The 23,770-nt window shown below is 43.4% G+C and overlaps 1 protein-coding gene across 9 annotated transcripts in view; it reads left to right on the top strand.

Annotated features, from left to right (window-relative positions):
- Positions 1–2,428: 2,428 nt before the first annotated feature.
- LOC139265813 (sorting nexin-24) overlaps positions 2,429–23,770 on the top strand; it is a 291,009-nt gene continuing 269,667 nt past the window's right edge. For 2 of the 9 annotated variants that reach the window (XM_070883303.1, XM_070883311.1), the window contains exon 1: positions 2,429–2,683. In XM_070883303.1, coding sequence (XP_070739404.1) covers positions 2,612–2,683 — 72 coding nt within the window. In that variant the 5' untranslated portion in view covers positions 2,429–2,611. The remainder of the gene's footprint in view (positions 2,684–23,770) is intronic. The other 7 variants (XR_011593633.1, XM_070883335.1, XM_070883286.1 and 4 more) reach the window with 5 other exon arrangements.

Here is a 23,770-nt window from a genome sequence, read left to right as displayed (position 1 = left end):
CTTTTGGGATATTGTTAGTGTCCTCTACCGTAAAGATTGATGCCAAATATTTGTTCAGAGTTTCTGCCATCTCCATGTTCCCATTACTAATTCCCTGGTCTCGTCCTCTAAGGGACCAATATTTACTTTAGCCACTCTTTTCCTTTTTATATACCTATAGAAACTCTTGCTATCTGTTTTTATATTTTGTGCTAGTTTACTTTCATTGTCTATCTTCTCTTTTCTTAATCATTTTTTTAGTCATTCTTTGCTGGCTTTTAAATGCTTCCCAGTCTTCTGACCTCCCACTAGTTTTGACCACTTTGTATGTCCTTGTTTTTAATTGGATACCGTCCTTTATTTCTTTAGTTAACCATGGATGGCTCTCTTTTCTCTTACACCCTATCCTCCTCAATGGAATATATTTTTCTTGAGAGTTGTGAAATAGCTCCTGAAATGTACACCACTGTTCATCAACCGTTCTACACTTTAATCTATTTTCCTGATCCACTTTAGCCAACTCCGTCCTCATACCTTCATAGTCTCCTTTATTTAAGCTTAGTACGCTGGTTAGAGATCCAACTTTCTCACCCTCCATCTGAATTTGAAATTCAATCATACTATGATCACTCATTCCAAGGGGATCCTTTACTAGGAGATTGTTTATTTATCCTGTCTCATTACACAGGAACAGCTCTAAGATAGCCTGCTCCCTGGTTGGTTTTGTTACATACTGTTCAAGTTACCCATCCCTTATGCACTCCTCCTCAAGGCTACCCTGACCAATTTGATTTGTCCAATCAATATGGAGGTTAAAATCACCCATGATTATTGCTGTTCCCTTTTTACAAGCTGCCACTATTTTCTGGTTTATGCTCCGACCAACAGAGTTGCTACTGTTAGGGGGCCTATAGACTATGCCCACCAGTGACTTTTTCCCTTCTTATTCCTTATCTTCACCCAAACTGTTTCAACGTCCTGATCATTTGAGCCAATATTGTATCTCACTATTGCAGTGATTCCATCCTTTATCAATAGAGCTACCCCACCTCCTTTTACCTTTCTGTCTGTCCTTCCGGATTGTCAAATACCCCTGAATATTTAATTCCCAGTCCTGGTCACCTTGCAACCACGTCTCTGTAATGGCTATCAGATCATACCCAATTGTCTCAATTTGTGCCGCCAACTCATCTATTTTGTTACAAATGCTATGTGCATTTAGATAAAGTGCCTTTAAATTTGTTTTTTTACCCTTTTTTCCTGCTTGTTTCCTCTCTCCTTCAAACTCACGTTCTTTATTTTTGCTTTCTAATTCCATCTTTACTCCCCTCCCAACTGAATCTGTTTTCAGGTTCCAATCCCCCTGCCAAGCTCGTTTAAACCCTTCTCAACAGCACTAGCAACCCCCACCCCCCTGAGAGGATATTGGTCCCAGCTCTGTTGAGGTGCAATCCGTCCGGCTTGTACAGGTCCCACCTCCCCCAGAAGCGGTCCCAATGCCTCAAGAAACTAAAGCCCTCCCACCTGCACCATCTCTATCTCTGCTGTGTATTGGTTAACATAGTTAAGATCTAACAATTTAGCCAAAGTTATACTAAATCTTTTTACTGTAGGATACAGGGGATGCTTCCCATATCACCCCAGAAGGTACAGGGAGGGTACCAGGTCAGAGGATGGGTTGTCACAGGTTTCTCTTAAACACGGAATGGCAGACAGCTCAAGATCAGAGGTAGACATGGGAACAGGCCACTCAGTTCTCCTCGTGGTTGTAGGAGTGGCAGAGAAAATAGAATGGGAAAAATAAGGGGAAAGAAATTAGTACATTATCTTCCCATTTAGGAAAATAAGGTGATTAAAATGGTTTTAATAAATGGCAGCACGGATGCTGGGAGGAAAGACAAAGCAATGTAATGTCATATTTCATGTCAAGAGTCAGAATCAATGAGGAAACTTGCAACTAATTTAGCCTAGAGTATTAACTTTGCTCTTCAAAAAATAAATACGACAATCCTGAAGAAGAACAGCATTTCCAACAGTACAGCACTTCCTCAGCATTAAACTGCCACTCTAGATTATGTGCTTAAGTACTGCAAGGGGGTGGGGTTGCATTCATACTTGACGCAGAGGCGTGAGTCGTACCAACTGAGCCAAGCTGATACTTTGAAACAGGGGTGGGTTTACTTTCTCTGTGTGGTTCGCCGTCTTACATTCTCCCTTTTAGGCGCTCTATTTGCAGTTTGTACAGTACTCTTTTTAGCAGCACACCCTCGTCACTGTGTCCGGCTGGTTAGCATTATTTTTGCTCCATACTGCTTGGCGCCTCTTGCTGCTGTGCCCGACACTGTGACTTGAAGCTGAAGTGAGCCCAGTAGGCTGACTGACACCGAATGTGCCGCCTGCCCGCTGGCAGCCATGGAAGTCCGGGGCCCGGGGTCACGTGACGCGGGCTCACGTGCTGCTCTTTCACAAACGGCTTTGGGCTGGTGCTGACCCAGGCAGCGGCGCGGCGTGGCCCGGCCCGTCTCCTCTCCTCTCCTCCCACACGCTGCTGCTGCTTGTGGCTGAGTGGCGGTCGAGGCGTCTTTGTTTGGCCAAGTGATTATTACTCGGCGGCTGGAAGGTCCTCAGCACCATGCACCACATGATCGAAGTGTTCATTCCGTCCTTCAGATACGAGGAGAGCGATCTGGAGAGAGGATACACGGTAAGCACAGGCGAGGCTGGCGCGCCCTGCCCGGGCCTCCGCATCGTTGCCCACAGCACTCAAAAGATGCTTCCTCTCGCCGTGTTTTCATCTCGCATCCGTAAAGCTCCTTCGTACACGTCTGTCACTGGGCGCACAGACCCAGAAAGGACCCACGGGTGGGTGGCGTTGGCGGATTTGCTAACGCTGCGAAGCATTGGCACCGACTCCTATTTAACTAAATCACGCAGAAGTCCTGCACTTTTTGGTCCAACTCTTATCCTCAGCGAGCACTTTTCACCGATTATAAAAAAACAGTTGGAATTATGCTCTGTTATTTTCTAACAAGTCTTGCTACTGGAGAGAAAGAGTTTAGACTTGCCACATTTTTGATCTGGTGACTAGGTCACTGAAGTATGTTAGTCTTGCTCTGAACTATAAATCAGATTTGCAGTAACCAAACGGCTTGGCGTGATTTCAAGACAGTCAAAATGTGACTGCTGTTTTGCCTATTTGGATTGGAAAATTCACCCTTTCTGTAATTTACAACATTATGTAGGTTAAGTATCAATTAAATCACTAGGGCACAATAAACTGACTACACTGTTGTTTACTTGAATTAAGTCACCATACTCAAAAATTGAGCATCTACCTGCACTTCTCAAAAGCAAGATGCTGGAATCTGAAATAAAAATAGAAAATGCTTAGCAGGTCAGGCAGCATCTGTGGAGAGAGAAACAGTCAATGTTTCAGGTCGATGACCCTTCATCAGAACTGGAAAAAGTTAGAGATGTTAGAAAAGTTAAACCTGCTGAGTATTTCCAGCATTTTCTGTTTCTTATCTACCTGCACGTTCTCATTTTCTCCCTATTCAGAATCCAACGACAAGGTGTTATATCATTGAATCTGTTAGAGACATGATACAGCTATGCACTATCTTTTACAAATTTACAAAACCTACTCTAAATAAGCTCTTCTAAGTTTTGTGGGACAGCCAGTTCAAACCATTAGCTTTTTTGGAGAGGGCGGGGGCGGGGGAGGCTGTGTAACAAGATATTAGTAGTACATACCTGGAATACTGCGCGCAGTTTTGGTTTCCATATTTACGAAAGGATATACTTTGGAGGCAGTTCAGAGAAGGTTCACTAGGTTGATTCTGGGGATGAGTGGGTTGACATGAGGAAAGGTTGAGTAGGTTGGGCCTCTACTCATTGGAATTCAGAAGAATGAGAGGTGATCTTATTGAAACATATAAGATTATGAGGGGGCTTGACAAGGTGGATGCAGAGAGGATGTTTCCACTGATGTGGGAGACTAGAACTAAAGGGCATGATCTTAGAATAAGGGGCTGCCCATTTAAAACAGATGAGAAATTTCTTCTCTCAGAGGGTTGTAAATTTGTGGAATTCGCTGCCTCAGAGAGCTGTGGAAGCTGGGACATTGAATAAATTAAAGACGGACATAGACAGTTTCTTAAACGATAAGGGAATAAGGGGTTATGGGGAGTGGGCAGGGAAGTGGAGCTGAGTCCATGATCAGATCAGCCATAATCTTATTAAATGGCGGAGCAGGTTCGAGGGGCCGTATGGCCTACTGTTCCTATTTCTTATGTTAAACCTCCCAAAAATTTAGGGTGGGGTGATTGTCCTATGAGGAGAGATTGAGTAGACTAGGCCTATATTCTCTAGAGTTTAGAAGAATTAGAGCTGATCTCAGTGAAACATAACATTCTTTAAGGGGCTTGACAGGATGGATACTGGTAAGATGTTCCCCTTGGCTGGGGAGAGTAGAACTAGGGGTCACAGAATACGGGATTAGCCATTTAGGACAAGGACGAGGAGAAATTTCCTCATTCAAAGGGTTGTGAATCTTTGGAATTCTCTACCCCAGTGGGCTATGGATGCTCAATTGTTCGATATATTCAAGGCAAAGATTGATATATTTTTGGATACTAAGGGAATCCAGTGATATGGGGATAGTGCAGAAAGGTAGAGTTGAGGTAGAAGATCAGCCATGATCTTATTGAATTGCGGAGCAGACTAGAAGAGTCGAATGGCCTACTCCTGCTCCTATTTCTTATGTACTTGGGTAGAATGCAGTATTATCACTAGGATTCTCAGTAAAGCATGATGAGGAATTTAAATACTATGCCACTTGAACTGTAGAAAAATGCCTAGCAATATAATTTTTTTTGAACCCATTGAAACTTCAGTTGTGACTGGAGAGTATAATTTGAGTTGTATAACTCTCTGGTGAAGTACTGGTCGTTACAGGTCGTAACCGGTGATTAATTTGGAGCGCCGCACGAGAAGCAAACAGCATAAAATTTATTTAAATGGAGTTTCTTTCCCCCTATATTTCTTTACCAAATACTCTCCCTTTTTCATAGTGAGTGTGCTCAAGATTACTTGGTGTGCAGTGAAATGCCAGGTGTTAGCAGAAAGGTTTCCAGAATTTGAAGTTGTGATGCCTGTAGTAATGTCCCTTCCAATTAATTAGACATATCTTTCTTTATTTGACTAATATACCATATAAAGTTAAAGAATGTCTTTATCAGATGACCATCCTCGTAGTTTATTTCAGTTTTGTGGGACAGCAAAACCAGTTCATATGACAAGTGCAGTTACCAAGGTGGGAAATTGTGGTGAATCGGATGAATGCCCCTTTTTTTGTGGGTGGAGTTGCAAACCTCACAATAGTAGCTTAATTCCACCAGCGAAGATTATGATAGTTTTTTTTCTGGAAGGTGGCCACAATATAAGACACTAGGAGGTGTGTAATTGTAGTTGAGATACAGATCAGCCATAATCTGATTGAATAGTACAACAGGCTTGAGGGGCTGAATGGCTTACTACTGTTCCTATGTCATAGCCAAGTATGAGTAATGACACCATGTAAGTTTTTAGTTTATTCCAATATAGTGCTAGCAAATCTACTGCTACAGACTCTTGCTCTGTGCAGCCTGTTACTGCTCACCACAATACTCCTCGGGCAGGTTTTATGTTACTATGATTGCAATAAAATATAATCACGTAAATATAATCTAATCAGCTTATTACTGGTATATGTATTTTGAAATGTGATATAATTCCCAGAAGGCTACAATAAAACAAAATCAAATAGCATTTCAGTTCATATCACATGATTCAATTACGAAAGCTTGTTTCCCTGTCAATGTTTACTCTAATTTTAAATACAAGCAATCAACACAAACAAAACAATACAACTACTAAAATAAATCCAATTCCCAAATTGGTAGGTATTGATGTGTCCAGGGATTTGTCTTGGGACCTCTCAAGGGGAGTAATTTAAATATTTGTTGAAGATGGTGGAGCATAGATTGAGAGCAACTGCAGGAGAACATAGATAGGCTATGGGGTGGGCATATATGTGGCAAATACAGTTCAGTGTAGATAAATGCAAAGTAGTACTTTTTGGGAAAAAGAACAGAAAATGGCATATAGTCAAACTAAAATTCTTCGTGGGGCTAGAGAGGGAGATCGATCCAGAAGTGAAGTTATATCAATCTTTTAAAGTAGGATTGTAGATGAAAATTTGTTAAGGGAAGGTTGTGTCTGACTAACTTGATTGAATTTTTTGAGGAGGTAACCAGGAGGATCGATGAGGGTAGTGCATTTGATGTAAAGTATATGGATTTTAGCAAGGCTTTTGATAAGGTCCCACATGGCAGACTGGTCACGAAAGTAAAAGCCCATGGGATCCAGGGCAAAGTGGCAAGTTGGATCCAAAATTAGCTCAAAGGCAGGAAGCAGAGGGTAATGGTTGATGGGTGTTTTTGTGACTGGGAGGCTGTATCCAATGGGGTCCTGCAGGGCTCAGTACTAGGTCCCTTGCTTTTTGTGGTATACATCAATGATCTAGACTTGAATATAGGGGATACGATTAAGAAGTTTGCAGTTGATACCAAAATCGGCTGTGTGGTTGATAACGAAGAAGAAAGCTGTGACTGCAGGAAGATATCAGTCAGGTGGGCAGAACAGTGGAAAATGGAATTCAATCCAGAGAAGTGTGAGGTAATGCATTTGGGGAGGGCTAACCGGGAAAGGGAATACACATTAAATGGTAGGACACTGAGAAGTAGTGAGTGAGGAGCAAAGGAACCTTGGAGTGGATGTCCACAGATTCCTGAAGGTAGCAGGCCAGGTAGCTAAGTTGGTTAAGAAGACATATGGAATGCTTGCCTTTATTAGCCGAGGCATAGAATACAAGAGCAGGGGGGTTATGCTTGAACTGTATAAAACACTAGTTAGGCCACAGCTAGAGTACTGCGTGCAGTTCTGGTCACTGCATTACAAGAAGGATGTGATTGCACTGGGGAGGGTACAGAGGAGATTTACGAGAATGTTGCCGGGAATGAAGAATCTTGTCTGAGGACAGCATGGATAGGCTGGGTTTATTTTCTTTGGAACAGAGGAGGCTGAGTTGAGACCTCATTGAGGTGTATAAAATTATGAGGGGCCTAGATATAGTGGATAGAAAGTGCCTATTTCCCTTAGCAGAGGGGTCAACAACCAAGGGGCATAAATTTAAAGTAATTGGTAGAAGGTTTTGAGGGGAAATTTCTTCACCCAGAGAGTTGTGGGGGTCTGGAACTCACTGCCTGAAAAGGTGGTAGAGGCAGAAACCCTCACCACATTTAAAAAATACTTGGATGTGCACTTGAAATGCGTAACCTGCAGGGCTACAGACCTAGAGCTGAAAAGTGGGATTAGGCTGGACAGCTTCTTGTCGGCCGGCACGGACATGATGGGCTGAAATGGCTTCCTTCCATGCTGTAACTTTCTATGATTCTATGAAAAAGGCAGATGTGATTCTGGCTTTTGTACAAAAAGTCATTGAAGCTGTACAAGACATTAGCTAGAACTCAGTTGAAGTACTATGTGCAGTATTGACTTGAGCACAAAAAAAAATTTAGGCTGACACTCGTGCAGCACAGAGGGAGTGCTGCACTGTCGGAGGTGCCGTCTTTCGGATGACACGTTAAAGTGAGGCCCTGTCTGCTCTCAGGTGGATGCAAAAGGTCCCAGGGCACTATTTGAAGAAGAGCAGGGGGGTTATCCCCAGTGCCTTGGCCAATATTTATCCCTCAATCACCATAACAAAAGCAGATCATCTGGTCATTATCATATTGCTATTTATGGGAGCTTACTGTGCGCAAATGGGCTGCCGCATTTCCTACATTACAACAGTACACTGCAAAAAGTACTTCATTGGCAGTAAGGTGCTTTGAGACGTTCGGAAGTCGTGAAAGGTGCTATAGAAATCCAAGTCTTATTTTTCCTTTCATGGAAAATGAGCGGTAAAGAGTATATGTTTATGATGAGAGTCTTGAAAAAACTAGTACTGCATTCACTGGAATAAAGGAAGGTTAGGGAGAGAATCTAATTAAACTGCTCTAAGTTTTGACGGAGTACGAGATAGTAAGTAGTGAATCAATAATGAGGGCAATAATTTAGGATTTGTACTAAAAGCATAAAGGGGCAGGTTAGAAGATTATTTCATGCCAGGGTTTTGCCACAAGCAGTTACTAAACTTGAGTCATATGTAGCATTTAAGAGGGAATTGGATAAACGCTTCGTGATGAAAAATATTAAATGGTCCGAATAAAATAGATAGCTCTGATGTGGACTGAGCGCAGTAGGATATACCAAATGTTCTAGTGAGCTGCAATAACTGTTATTAAATTATAAACTCTACACATTTTATATATTTAGACTAATACGTGGAACGAGTTTTGGAGGAGCAATACATTGTCAATCTGGGTGGCTTTATTATCCCACAATCAAAACCTCTAGATGAGGTCTGTTTTGTATTTGGTTTGGGATGTAGGTGATGCCAACAAGAGATAGGGTTGTAATTACCAAAATTTCCTGGATTCTGGAGAGGTCCCAGCGGATTGGAAAACTGCAAATGTAACGCAGGATAGCTCAGATGACTACATGGCTTGAAGAGTGGTGCAGAAAGGAGGGATTCAAATTCCTGGGACATTGGAACCGGTTTTGGGGGAGGTGGGACCAGTACAAATCGGACGGTCTGCACCTGGGCAGGACTGGAACCAATGTCCTATGGGGGAGTGTTTGCTAGTGCTGTTGGGGAGGAGTTAAACTAATAGGGCAGGGGGATGGGAACCTATGCAGGGAGACAGAGGGAAATAAAATGGAGGCAGAAGCAAAAGATAGAAAGGAGAATAGTAAAAGTGGAGGGCAGAGAAACCCAAGGCAAAAAACAAAAAGGGCACTGCAAAACAGATACACTGCTTTGAGTGCTGTTGAGGGGATGACCAATCAGGGGAGGGCAGCAGCAGCCAAGTTCATGGCACCGTGGCTGGCTCTGTTGCACAGGAGGGCAGGAACAAGAGTGGGAGAGCGATAGTGATAGGGGATCCAATTGTGAGGGGAATAGATAGGCGTTTCTGCGGCCGCAACCTAGACTCCATGATGGTATGTTGCCGCCCTGGTGCAAGGGTCAAGGATGTCTCTGAGCGGGTGCAGGACATTCTAAAAAGGGAGGGAGAACAGCCAGTTGTCGTGGTGCACATTGGTACCAACGACATAGGTTAAAAAAAGGGATGAGGTCCTACGAGACGAATTTAAGGAGCTAGGAGCTAAATTAAAAAGTAGGACCTCAAAAGTAGTAATCTCGGGATTGCTACCAGTGCCACGTGCTAGTCAGAGTAGGAATCGCAGGATAGCGCAGATGAATACGTGGCTTGAACAGTGGTGCAGCAGGGAGGGATTCAAATTCCTGGGGCATTGGAACAGGTTCTGGGGGAGGTGGGACCAGTACAAACCGGACGGTCTGCACCTGGGCAGGACCGGAACCAATGTCCTAGGGGAAGTGTTTGCTAGTGCTGTTGGGGAGGAGTTAAACTAATATGGCAGGGGGATGGGAACCAATATAGGGAGACAGAGGGAAACAAAAAGGAGACAAAAGCAAAAGACAGAAAGGAGATGAGGAAAAGTGGAGGGCAGAGAAACCCAAGAAAATGAACAAAAAGGGCCACTGCACAGCAAAATTCTAAAAGGACAAGGGTGTTAAAAACACAAGCCTGAAGGCTTTGTGTCTTAATGCAAGGAGTATCCGTAATAAGGTGGATGAATTAACTGTGCAAATAGATGTTAACAAATATGATGTGATTGGGATTACGGAGACGTGGCTCCAGGATGATCAGGGCTGGGAACTCAACATCCAGAGGTATTCAACATTCAGGAAGGATAGAACAAAAGGAAAAGGAGGTGGGGTAGCATTGCTGGTTAAAGAGGAGATTAATGCAATAGTTAGGAAAGACATTAGCTTGGATGATGTGGAATCTATATGGGTAGAGCTGCAGAACACCAAAGGGCAAAAAACGTTAGTGGGAGTTGTGTACAGACCTCCAAACAGTAGTAGTGATGTTGGGGAGGGCATCAAACAGGAAATTAGGGGTGCATGCAATAAAGGTGCAGCAGTTATAATGGGTGACTTTAATATGCACATAGATTGGGCTAGCCAAACTGGAAGCAATACGGTGGAGGAGGATTTCCTGGAGTGTATACGGGATGGTTTTCTAGACCAATATGTCGAGGAACCAACTAGGGGGGAGGCCATCTTAGACTGGGTGTTGTGTAATGAGAGAGGATTAATTAGCAATCTCGTTGTGCGAGGCCCCTTGGGGAAGAGTGACCATAATATGGTGGAATTCTGCATTAGGATGGAGAATGAAACAGTTAATTCAGAGACCATGGTCCAGAACTTAAAGAAGGGTAACTTTGACGGTATGAGGCGTGAATTGGCTAGGATAGATTGGCAAATGATGCTTAAGGGGTTGACTGTGGATGGGCAATGGCAGACATTTAGAGACCGCATGGATGAACTACAACAATTGTACATTCCTGTCTGGCGTAAAAATAAAAAAGGGAAGATGGCTCAACCGTGGCTATCAAGGGAAATCAGGGATAGTATTAAAGCCAAGGAAGTGGCATACAAATTGGCCGGAAATAGCAGCGAACCCGGGGACTGGGAGAAATTTCGAACTCAGCAGAGGAGGACAAAGGGTTTGATTAGGGCAGGGAAAATGGAGTACAAGAAGAAGCTTGCAGGGACCATTAAGACGGATTGCAAAAGTTTCTATAGATATGTAAAGAGAAAAAGGTTAGTAAAGACAAATGTAGGTCCCCTGCAGTCAGAATCAGGGGAAGTCATAACGGGGAACAAAGAAATGGCAGACCAATTGAACAAGTACTTTGGTTCGGTATTCACTAAGGAGGACACAAACAACCTTACGGATATAAAAGGGGTCGGAGGGTCTAGTAAGGAGGAGGAACTGAGGGAAATCTTTATTAGTCAGGAAATTGTGTTGGGGAAATTGATGGGATTGAAGGCCGATAAATCCCCAGGGCCTGATGGACTGCATCCCAGAGTACTTCAGGAGGTGGCCTTGGATATAGCGGATGCATTGACAGTCATTTTCCAACATTCCATTGACTCTGGATCAGTTCCTATGGAGTGGAGGGTAGCCAATGTAACCCCACTTTTTAAAAAAGGAGGGAGAGAGAAAACGGAATTATAGACCGGTCAGCCTGACCTCAGTAGTGGGTAAAATGATGGAATCAATTATTAAGGATGTCATAGCAGAGCATTTGGAAAGAGATGACATGATAGGTCCAAGTCAGCATGGATTTGTGAAAGGGAAATCATGCTTGACAAATCTTCTGGAATTTTTTGAGGATGTTTCCAGAAGAGTGGACAAGGGAGAACCAGTTGATGTGGTATATTTGGACTTTCAGAAGGCTTTCAACAAGGTCCCACACAAGCGATTAATGTGCAAAGTTAAAGCACATGGGATTGGGGGTAGTGTGCTGACGTGGATTGAGAACTGGTTGTCAGACAGGAAGCAAAGAGTAGGAGTAAATGGGGACTTTTCAGAATGGCAGGCAGTGACTAGTGGGGTACCGCAAGGTTCTGTGCTGAGGCCCCAGCTGTTTATTAATGATTTAGACGAGGGGATTAAATGTAGTATCTCCAAATTTGCGGATGACACTAAGTTGTGTGGCAGTGTGAGCTGCGAGGAGGATGCTATGAGGCTGCAGAGTGACTTAGATAGGTTAGTTGAGTGGGCAAATGCATGGCAGATGAAGTATAATGTGGATAAATGTGAGGTTATCCACTTTGGTGGTAAAAACAGAGAGACAGACTATTATCTGAATGGTGACAGATTAGGAAAAGGGGAGGTGCAACGAGACCTGGGTGTCATGGTACATCAGTCATTGAAGGTTGGCATGCAGGTACAGCAGGCGGTTAAGAAAGCAAATGGCATGTTGGCCTTCATAGCGAGGGGATTTGAGTACGGGGCAGGGAGGTGTTGCTACAGTTGTACAGGGCCTTGGTGAGGCCACACCTGGAGTATTGTGTACAGTTTTGGTCTCCTAACTTGCGGAAGGACATTCTTGCTATTGAGGGAGTGCAGCGAAGGTTCACCAGACTGATTCCCGGGATGGTGGGACTGACCTATCAAGAAAGACTGGATCAACTGGGCTTGTATTCACTGGAGTTCAGAAGAGTGAGAGGGGACCTCATAGAAACGTTTAAAATTCTGACGGGTTTAGACAGGTTAGATGCAGGAAGAATGTTCCCAATGTTGGGGAAGTCCAGAACTAGGGGTCACAGTCTAAGGATAAGGGGTAAACATTTTAGGACCGAGATGAGGAGAAACTTCTTCACCCAGAGAGTGGTGAACCTGTGGAATTCTCTACCACAGAAAGTTGTTGAGGCCAATTCACTAAATATATTCAAGAGGGAATTAGATGAAGTTCTTACTACTAGGGGGATCAAGGGGTATGGCGAGAAAGCAGGAAGGGGGTACTGAAGTTGCATGTTCAGCCATGAACTCATTGAATGGCGGTGCAGGCTAGAAGGGCCGAATGTTTCTATGTTTACAGCAAAATTCTAAAAGGGCAAAGTGTTTTAAAAAGACAAACCTGAAGGCTCTGTCTCAATGCGAGAAGTATTCGGAATAAGGTGGACGAATTAACTGCGCAGATAGCAGCTAACTGATATGATGTAATTGGTATCACGGAGACATGGCTCCAGGGTGATCAAGGCTGGGAACTTAACATCCAGGGGTATTCAACATTTAGGAAGGATAGACAGAAAGGAAAAGGAGGTGGGGTGGGGTGGCGTTGCTGGTTAAAGAGGACATTAATGCAATAGTAAGGAGGGACATTAGCTTGGATGACGTGGAATCGATATGGGTGGAGCTGCGAAATAGCAAAGGGCAGAAAACACTAGTGGGAGTTGTGTACAGACCACCAAACAGTAGTAGTGAGGTTGGGGACAGCATCAAACAAGAAATAAGGGACGCGTGCAATAAAGGTACAGCAGTTATCATGGGCGACTTTAATCTACATATTGATTGGGCTAACCAAACTGTTAGCAATGTGGTGGAGGAGGATTTCCTGGAGTGTATTAGGGATGGTTTTCTAGACCAATATGTCGAGGAACCAACTAGGGAGCTGGCCATCCTAGACTGGGTGATGTGTAATGAGAAGGGACTGATTAGCAATCTTGTTGTGCGAGGCCCCTTGGGGAAGAGTGCCCATAATATGGTAGAATTCTTTATTAAGATGGAGAGTGACACAGTTAATTCAGAAACTAGGGTCCTGAACTTAAGGAAAGGTAACTTCGACGGTATGAGGCGTGAATTGGCTAGAATAGACTGGCAAAGGACACTTAAAGGGTTGACGGTGGATAAGCAATGGCAAACATTTAAAGATTACATGGATGAACTTCAGCAATTGTACATCCCTGTCTGGAGTAAAAATAAAACTGGGAAGGTGGCTCAACCATGGCTAACAAGGGAAATTAGGGATAGTGTTAAAACGAAGGAAGAGGCATATAAATTGGCCAGAAAAAGCAACAAACCTGAGGACTGGGAGAAATTTAGAATTCAACAGAGGAGAACTAAGGGTTTAATTAAGAGGGGGAAAATAGAGTACGAGAGAAAGCTTACAGGAACATAAAAACTGACTGCAAAGGCTTCTATAAATATGTGAAGAGAAAAAGATTAGTGAAGACAAACGTAGGTCCCTTGCAGTCGGATTCAGGTGAATTTATAATGGGGAACAAAGAAATGGCAGACCAATTGAACAAACATTTTGGTTCTGTCTTCACGAAGGAAGACACAAATAACCTTCTGAATGTACTAGGGGACAGTTGGTCTCGTGAGAAGGAGGAACTGAAGGATATCTTTATTCGGCAGGAAATTGTGTTAGGGAAATTGATGGGATTGAAGGCCGATAAATCCCCGGGGCCTGATAGTCTGCATCCCAGAATACTTAAGGAAGTTCCCCTCGAAATAGTGGAGATTGGTGATCATTTTCCAATAGTCTATCGACTCTGGATCAGTTCCTATGGACTAGAGGGTAGCTAATGTAACACCACTTTTTAAAAAAGGAGTGAGAGAGAAAATGGGTAATTATCGACTGGTTAGCCTGACATCCGCAGTGGGGAAAATGTTGGGATCAATCATTAAGGATGAAATAGCGTATTTGGAAAGGATGACAGGATCGGTTCAAGTCAGCATGGATTTATGAAGGGGAAATCATGCTTGACAAATCTTCGGGAATTTTTTGAGGATGTAACTAGCAGAGTGGACAAGGGAGAACCAATGGATGTGGTGTATTTGGACTTTCAAAAAGCTTTTGACAAAGTCCCGCACAAGAGATTAGTGTGCAAAATCAAAGCACATGGTATTGGGGGTAATGTACTGACGTGGATAGAAAACTGGTTGGCAGACAGGAAGCAGAGAGTCGGGATAAACAGGTCCTTTTCAGAATGGCAGGCAGTGACTAGTGGAGTGCCGCAGGGCTCAGTGCTGGGACCCCAGCTCTTTACAATATAGATTAACGATTTTGATGAAGGAATTGAGTGTAATATCTCCAAGTTTGCAGATGACACTAAACTGGGTGGCGGTATGAGCTGTGAGGAGGACGCTAAGAGGCTGCAGGGTGACTTGGACAGGTTAGGTGAGTGGGCAAATGCATGGCAGATGCAGTATAATGTGGATAAATGTGAAGTTATCCACTTTGGGGGCAAAAACACGAAGGCAGAATATTATCTGAATGGCGGCAGATTAGGAAAAGGGGATGTGCAACGAGACCTGGGTGTCATGGTTGATCAGTCATTGAAAGTTGGCATGCAGGTACAGCAGGCAAATGGTATGTTGGTCTTCACAGCTAGTGGATTTGAGTATAAGAGCAGGGAGGTCTTGCTACAGTTGCACAGGGCTTTGGTGAGGCCTCACCTGGAATATTCTGTTCAGTTTTGGACTTCCAATCTGAGGAAGGACGTTCCTGCTATTGAGGGAGTCCAGCGAAGGTTCACCAGATTGATTCCAGGGATGGCAGGACTGACATATGAGGAGAGACTGGATCAACTGGGCCTTTATTCACTGGACTTTAGAAGGATGAAAAGGGATCTCATAGAAGCGTATAAGATTCCGACGGGACTGGACAGGTTGGATGTGGGAAGAATGTTCCTGATGTTGGGGAAGTCCAGAACCAGAGGACACAATCTTAGGATAAGGGGTTGGCCATTTAGGACTGAGATGAGGAGAAACTTCTTCACTCAGAGAGTTGTTAACCTGTGGAATTCCCTGTCGCAGAGAGTTGTTGATGCCAGTTCATTGGATATATTCAAGAGGGAGTTGGATATGGCCCTTACAGCTAAAGAGGTCAAGGGGTATGGAGAGAAAGCAGGAAAGGAGTACTGAGGCAATGATCAGCCATGATCTTATTGAATGGCGGTGCAGGCTCGAAGGGCCGAATGGCCTACTCCTGCACCTATTTTCTATGTTTCCATGCCCCTATTTAAGAAAGGAGGCAGACCAAAAGCAGGAAACTGTAGACCAATTAGACTAACATCTGTCATTGGAAAAATGCTGGAATCCATTTTTAAGGAAGTAGTAGCAGGACATTTAGAAAATCATAATTCAGTCAAGCAGAGTTAGCATGGTTTCATGTTTGACAAATTTGCTGGCGTTCTTTCATGATGTAATGAGCAGGGTGGATAAAGGGGAACCAGTAGATGTAGTGTATTTGGATTTTCAGAAAGCATTTGACGTGGTGCCACATAAAAGGTTACTGCATAAGATGGGCTTGGGGGTAATATATTAGCATGGATAGAGGATTGGCTTACTAACAGAAAAGAGAGAGTCGGGATAAATTAGTCATTTTCAGGGTGGCAAACTAACTCGTGTGCCACAGGGATCAGTGCTGGGGCCTCAACTATTTAAAATCTATATTAATGACTTGGATGAAGGGACCAAGTGTAATTTAGCCAAGTTTGCTGATGATACAAAGATAGATGGGAAAGCAAGTTGTGAGGAGGTTGCAAAGAATCTGCAAAGGGATATAGACAGGCTAAGTGAGTGGGCAAAAATTTGGCAGATGGAATATAATGTGGGAAAATGTGAGGTTATCCACACCTGGAATGCTGCGTACAGTTTTGGTCGTCTCATTTAAGGAGGGATATACTTGCATTGGAGGCAGTTCAGAGAAGGTTCACGAGGTTGATTCCTGAGCTGAAGGGGTTGTCTTATGAATAAAGGTTGAGCGGGTTGGGCCTATACTCATTGGAGTTTTGAAGAATGAGAGGTGATCTTATTGAAACTTATAAGATTCTGAGGTGGCTTAACAGGGTAGATACAGAGAGGATATTTCCTCTCGTGGGGAATCTAGAATTAGGGGGCATAGTTTCAGAATAAGAGGTTGCACATATAAAATGGAGAGGAGGAAGAAGGAGGAATTCATTCTCTGAGGATCGTGAACCTTTGGAATTCTCTAACCCCAGAGAGCTGTGGAGGCAGGGTCATTGAATATATTTAAGATGTAGATAGACAGATTTTTGAACGATAGGCGTGTCAAGGGTTATGGGGAGCAGGCAGGAACATAGAGTTGAGGCCAAAATCAGATCAACCATGATCTTATTGAATGGTGGAGCAGGCTTGAGGGACCAAATGGCCTGCTCCTGCTCCTATTTCTTATGTTCTATGCAGGAAACGTGGCAGCCAATTTGTGCAGAGCAAGCTCCCACAAATAGCAATGTGATAATGACTAAATACTCTATTTTAGTGATACTGATTTTGGGATAAATATTGACCAGGACACCTCAGAGAACTCCCCCCTGCTCTTCGAAATAGTGTAATGAGATCTTTTTTCATCCACCTGAAAGAGCAGACAAGGCCTTGGTTTAACGTGTCGTGTGAAAAATGGCACCTCCGACAGTGCAGCACTCCCTCAGTGCTGCATTGGAGCATCAGCCTAGATTTGTGCTCAAGTCCCTGGAGTGGGACTTGAACCTACAATATTCTTTTTCAGAAGAGAGGGTGCTATCAATTGGGCCATGGCTGAAATGCCAAGGTTGTGGGCTCAAGCCCCACTCCAGAGACTTGAGCACCAAATCTAGGCTAATAGTCTGAGGGGGTGCCGTCTTTCTGATGAGAGGTTAAACCGAGGCCCCATCTGCCCTCTCCGGTGGCTGTAAAAGATCCTGTGGGACTATTTCGGAAAAGAACAGGGAAGTTATCCCCATTGTTCTGGCTAATATTTATCCTTCAACCAACACCAATAAAACAGCTTATCTGGCCATTATCACGTTGCTGTTTGTGGTACCTTGCTGTGCGCAGATTGATTGCCACGTTACCTACAAAAGTTCTTCATTGGCTGTGAAGTGCTTTGGGATATCCTGAGGCCTTGACGGGTGCTATATAAATGCAAAACTTTATTTACTATCAGATGCTGATCAAGCAGAGTACTGTTTCGTGGATACTGACTTGTAACAGTCCATCCCATGGAATTAATTGAAAATAAAGTACTTTTATTTTGGTGGTTTACAATGCCGCTTGAGCCCTTAACATATATAGCATTTTTGAATGCTCCCAGGTATATGCAGCTGTAGGTGTTTATTTATTTGTGTATGTGTGTGTATATACCCTGCCCCCCCCCCCCCCAACCATTCACAAGCTGCTTTCTGCTGCAATACATCAGAAATAACCCTGAGATTACTCAGAAAAGCCTGAGACCCCGCCCAGATCTCACCTAATCTTCTGACTCCAGCTTCCTGTGTAATTTCCCCTCCCTTCGATCCACCATTAGGCTGTGCCTTCATCTCCCCCTCCTCTTAAGAGCCTCCTTTTAAAACTCACACTTTTGCCGTGCCTGCCATTTGCTTTGGTGCCATTCCTACCACCTTTTCTTTGCATGTCTTTTGGAATCCCCACTGGTGACACAACTTCAACCCTTCACTGCCAGATGACCTGCCCATTAAAATTCCCTATCGGAGGTCCCCACTGGGTGCTGACCTGACCTGACTTTGATAGCACTCCTCTTTCCAAACGTTCCTTGCTTCTATCTCTCGCGGTGTCCAGGGCCACCTGAGAGAATATTGCAATCGCAGGAAGAGACATTGGATGAGTGCACACAAACTGCAGACTGGCCGGCCTTCTGTCCTCCCCTCCATAAATTTCAGCTCATCCAAAATTCTGCTGCCCATATTCTATCCCGCATCAAGTTCCGCTCACCCATTCCTACCACCTTCTCTTTGCATGTCTTTTGGAATCCCTGCTGGTGACAAAACTTCAACCTTCACTGCCTGATGACCTGCCCATTAAAATCCCTGTCCTTGCAGTTACACATTGGCTCCCAATCCCCCAGCACCTCCGATTTAAAATTTTGATTCTCAGTCTACCCAATCTTTAACTTCCCCCATTCCCACAACCCTTTCAGACTCTCCATTCTTCCATCTCTGCTTTCCTGTGTAAACTTCCCCTCCATTCAACCATTGGCAGCTGTGCCTTCAGCCGTCTAGGCCCTATACTCTGAAATTAGACTCTTGAGTTAAACCTGCAATTCTGACAGCTGCCATATATCTCGAGCTGTGCATTTATAGGGTATGACATATAGACATTGAAGAACACAGACAGTGAGATAGTGAAGGCACTGAAGCACAGGCCTTTGAATGGAACTATGGAGAGATGCTGCAAGTTTGTTGTTTTCAATTTATTTGTGTGATCTTTGCCAGAGTGAACCCTGACCCTGAAGTAGCCATTGTGTAATACAGTACTACGTACTCTGGGTTGAGGTTTTTTGTTCAGAATAGTGGCAAGGTCACTCATATATATTTAGTGGATTAGAGCAATGTATAATTATTTTGTATATGCTTGCAGATCCTTTGTGATTTATGATCCCAACAATCATATATTTCTCTTTGCTCATTAGTATAATAAAATTGTTTATACTTTTGCTTCCTAATTTTAGTTGTAATAGATAATCCTTAGAATTCTGTACACTGCTGATGTCTGTTGTTTACCCTCACTTCTGGGGACCATTGTTTGAATGAAGCTCAAGAAAAGGAAATGGACAGTAACCACACGCCTGTCATTACAAAAGCAAAATACTGCGGATGCTGGAATCTGAAATAAAAATGGAAAATGCTGGAAATCTCAGCGGGTCAGGCAGCACCTGTGGAGAGAAAAACAGGCCTGTCATTGTTGTCTATTAAGCAGTAGGAGTTCTGGAAATACTGTATATATGCATGTTTAATAATCAGACACAAATTAGTCCAAAATCAGTAACTCAATCATGAGATCTTGGGTAGTGTTATGCCATGATATGCCGAAAGACTGAACGAAATTGTGAGAAACTATGCTTATGATCTTCTTATGTCACAACCATGGAAGTAGCTAACATTTTGAATCCTTATCATACACTATCTGCATCAAATGTTCTGAGTGAGCTTCCAGCTGCCACTGTGTGGCATTTTCTTGGTGTAGAACTGTTAGATACTTTGTACAAAGCAACGAACATCAGAATTTCCCCCCCCCCACCCCCAGTTTAACCTATATATTGAGACTGAGGATATTTTGGAGAACCTCCTTATGTTTGACTTCTAGGTTCTGATATCTTGTGGCATCTCATGAATTAATGAATAGGGAAATTAAATGGCTAGTCTTCAAGTAATACACAAGCACAAATCAAAAATGTTGATTACCTAGTGAAGTAATCAATGACTGCTGGGTGAGTATTTATTGATTTGTATAGAATGTCTGTTGTGTGAAAAGTGATCAGACAATTTTTCACCTGATTTTGCTGCCAGAGTGCTGCTGTATTGGCAGTGAGATCATACAACTGCATCATTTATCAGAAATACATCATAGTGAATACTGCTATGATGCAATAATGCTGAGTTACTTTTAAAAACTTTGTTAGATTTGGTTATGAATGCAGGAACTAAGCAAAACAAAGGTAATGGTAAATGTTCTTCTATACATGTCAGAATATGTGCAGATTTGAACACCTTAAAAATTGAATGCTCAAAAGGATTAATTTTACCAAAGCTCAACTAAAATTTAAGAAAGGTCACTTGCAGGGAATAGCTTTCTTTTTGGAATCCTCAGCATGCACTACCTGCATCAAACTTTGAAAGAGCTTCCAACTGTCCCTGTGTGGTATTTTTCACGGTATAGAACTGCTTGAGAAGTTGTCTTGTACATTTGGCTTCATTTTCCTCCTGGTAAGATGGCCATTTGGTATGCAGGACAATTTACCAACAAATGAAATTGGGGAATGTCTCACGAACGTAGTGCTTCCTTTGCTGAACTGCTTCAGTCTGGTGAAGTAACAGTATAAAAAGATATGTAACTTTAAATGCATACTTCCTGTTGCTTCATATTTAAATTGCTCAATATAGGAGTCACTGCAATGATGAGCGATTCTAAAATTGCTTCAGTTGGGAAAAGCTTGGTCAGATAGACTGTCAGCGACATGCTTTGTTTTTAACTGCCATTATGCACAAGCAGGAAAGAAAAGTTAGTGAATGTGTCTGGTACCCAAACTTTTGGAAAATCAGTTTAAAAAAAAATTGACATTTGCACCAGCAAATAGGAACTGAATCATAGAAACATAGAAAATAGGTGCAGGAGTAGGCCATTCGGCCCTTCGAGCCTGCACTACCATTCAATAAGATCATGGCTGATTATTCCCTTAGTATCCCGTTCCTGCTTTCTCTCCATACCCCTTGATCCCCTTAGCCGTAAAGGCCATATCTAACTCCCTCTTGAATATATCCAATGAACTGGCATCAACAACTCTGCGACAGATGATTCCACAGGTTAACAACTCTGAGTGAAGACGTTTCTCCTTATCTCAGTCCTAAATGGCCTACCCCTTACCCTAAGACTGTGTCCCCTGGTTCTGGACTTCCCCAACATCGGGAACATTCTACCCGCATCTAACCTGTCCCGTCCCGTCAGAATCTTATGTTTCTATGAGATCCCCTCTCATCCTTCTAAACTCCAATGTGTAAAGGCCCAGTTGATCCAGTCTCTCCTCATATGTCAGTCCTGCCATCCCGGGAATCAGTCTGGTGAACCTTCGCTGCACTCCCTCAATAGCAAGAACGTCCTCCTTCAGATTAGGAGACCAAAATTGAACACAATATTCCAGGTGAGGCATCACCAAGGCCCTGTACAACTGCAGTAAGACCTCCCTGCTCCTATACTCTAATCCCCTAGCTATGAAGGCCAACATACCATTTGCTTTCTTCACCGCCTGCTGTACCTGTATGCCAACTTTCAATGACTGATGAACCATGACACCCAGGTCTTGTTGCACCTCCCCTTTTCCTAATCTGCCGCCATTCAGATAATATTCTGTCTTCGCGTTTTTGCCCCCAAAGTGGATAATCTCACATTTATCCACATTATACTGCATCTGCCATGCATTTGCCCACTCACCTAACCTGTCCAAGTCACCCTGCAGCCTCCTAGCGTCCCCCTCACAGCTCACACCGCCACACAGTTTAGTGTCATCTGCAAATTTGGAGATATTACACTCAATTCCTTCATCCAAATCATTAATGTATATTGTAAAGAGCTGGTGTCCCAGCACTGAGCCCTGCGGCACTTCACTAGTCACTGCCTGCCATTCTGAAAAGGACCCGTTTATCCCGACTCCCTGCTTCCTGTCTGCCAATCAGTTCTCTATCCACGTCAGTATATTACCCCCAATACCATGTGCTTTTATTTTGCACACCAATCTCTGTGTGGGACCTTGGCAAAAGCCTTTTTTGAAAATCCAAATACACCACATCCACTGGTTCTCCCTTGTCCATCGTTACATCCTCAAAAAATTCCCGAAGATTTGTCAAGCATGATTTCCCCTTCATAAATCCATGCTGACTTGGACCGATCTCCTGTCACTGCTTTCCAAATGCGCTGCTATTTCATCCTTACTAATTGATTCCAACATTTTCCCCACTACCGATGTCAGGCTAACGGGTCTATAATTACCCGCTTTCTCTCTCCCTCCCTTTTTAAAAAAAGTGGTGTTACATTAGCTACCCTCCAGTCCATAGGAACTGATCCAGAGTCGATAGACTGTTGGAAAATGATCACCAATGCATCCACTATTTCTAGGGCCACTTCCTTAAGTACTCTGGGATACAGACTATCAGGCCCATGGAATTTATCGACCTTCAATCCCATCAATTTCACGAACACAATTTCCCGCCTAATAAGGATATCCTTCAGTTCCTCCTCACTGGACCCTCGGTCCCCTAGTACTTCCAGAACGTTGGTTCTGTCTTCATGAAGGAAGACACAAATAAAGTATTTGTTCAGTTGGTCTGCCATTTCTTTGTACCCCATGATAAATTCACCTGAATCCAACTGCAAGAGACCTACGTTTGTCTTCACTAATCTTTTTCTCTTCACATAGATTTTGCAGTCAGTTTTTATATTCCCAGCAAGCTTCTTCGCGTACTCTATTTTCCCCCTCTTAATTAAACCCTTTGTCCTCCTCTGCTGAATTCTAAATTTGTCCCAGTCCTCAGGTTTGTTGCTTTTTCTGACCAATTTATATGCCTCTTCCTTGGATTTAACATTATCCCTAATTTCCCTTGTTAGCCACGGTTGAGCCACGTGCCCGTTTTATTTTTACTCCAGACAGGGATGTACAATTGCTGAAGTTCATCCATGTAATCCTTAAATGTTTGCCATTGCCTATCCTCCGTCAACCCTTTAAGTATCATATGCCAGTCTATTTTAGCCAATTCACGCCTCAAACCATCGAAGTTACCTTTCCTTAAGCTCAGGATCCTAGTTTCTGAATTAACTGTCACTCTCCATGTTAAGAAAGAATTCTACCATGTTATGGTCACTCTTCCTCAAGGGGCCTCGCACAACAAGATTGCTAATTAGTCCTTTCTCATTACACATCACACAGTCTAGGATGGCCAGCTCCCTAGTTGGTTCCTCAACATATTGGTCTAGAAAACCATCCCTAATACACTCCAGGAAATCCTCCTCCACCGCATTGCTAACAGTTTGGTTAGCCCAATCAATATGTGGATTAATGTCACCCATGATAACTGCTGTACCTTTATTGCATGCATCCCTAATTTCTTGTTTGATGCTGTCCCCAACCTTACTACTAATACTATTTGGTGGTCTGTACACAACTCCCACTAGCATTTTCTGCCCCTTGGTATTCCGTAGCTCCACCCATACCGATTCCACATCATTCAAGCTACTGTCCTTTCTTACTATTGCATTACTTTCCTCTTTAACCAGCATTGCCACCCTGCCTCCTTTTCCTTTCTGTCTATCCTTCCTAAATCTTGAATTCCCAGCCTTGGTCACCCTGGAGCCATGTCTCCATGTTACCAATTACATCATATCCGTTAACTGCTATCGGCGCAGTTAATTCGTCCACCTTATTCCGAATACTCCTCGCATTGAGGCACAGAGCCTTCAGGCTTGTCTTTCTAACACACTTTGCCCGTAGAATTTTGGTGTAATGTAGCCCTTTTTGCTTTAGGTTTCTCTGCCCTCCACTTTTATTTTTCTTCTTTCTATCTTTTGCTTCTGCTCCCATTCTACTTCCCTCTGTCTCCCTGCATAGGCTCCCATCCCCCTGCCATATTCGTTTAACTCCTCCCCAACAGCACTAGCAAACACTCCCCCTAGGACATTGGTTCCGGACCTGCCCAGGTGCAGACCATCCAGTTTGTACTGGCCCCACCTCCCCCAGAACCAGTTTCAATGTCCCAGGA

Source organism: Pristiophorus japonicus, chromosome 1 (assembly GCF_044704955.1).
Source record: "Pristiophorus japonicus isolate sPriJap1 chromosome 1, sPriJap1.hap1, whole genome shotgun sequence".
NCBI classification, from domain to species: Eukaryota; Metazoa; Chordata; class Chondrichthyes; family Pristiophoridae; genus Pristiophorus; species Pristiophorus japonicus.
Note: the sequence above shows the minus strand (reverse complement) of the source record. Positions and strands in the feature narration are given on the sequence as shown.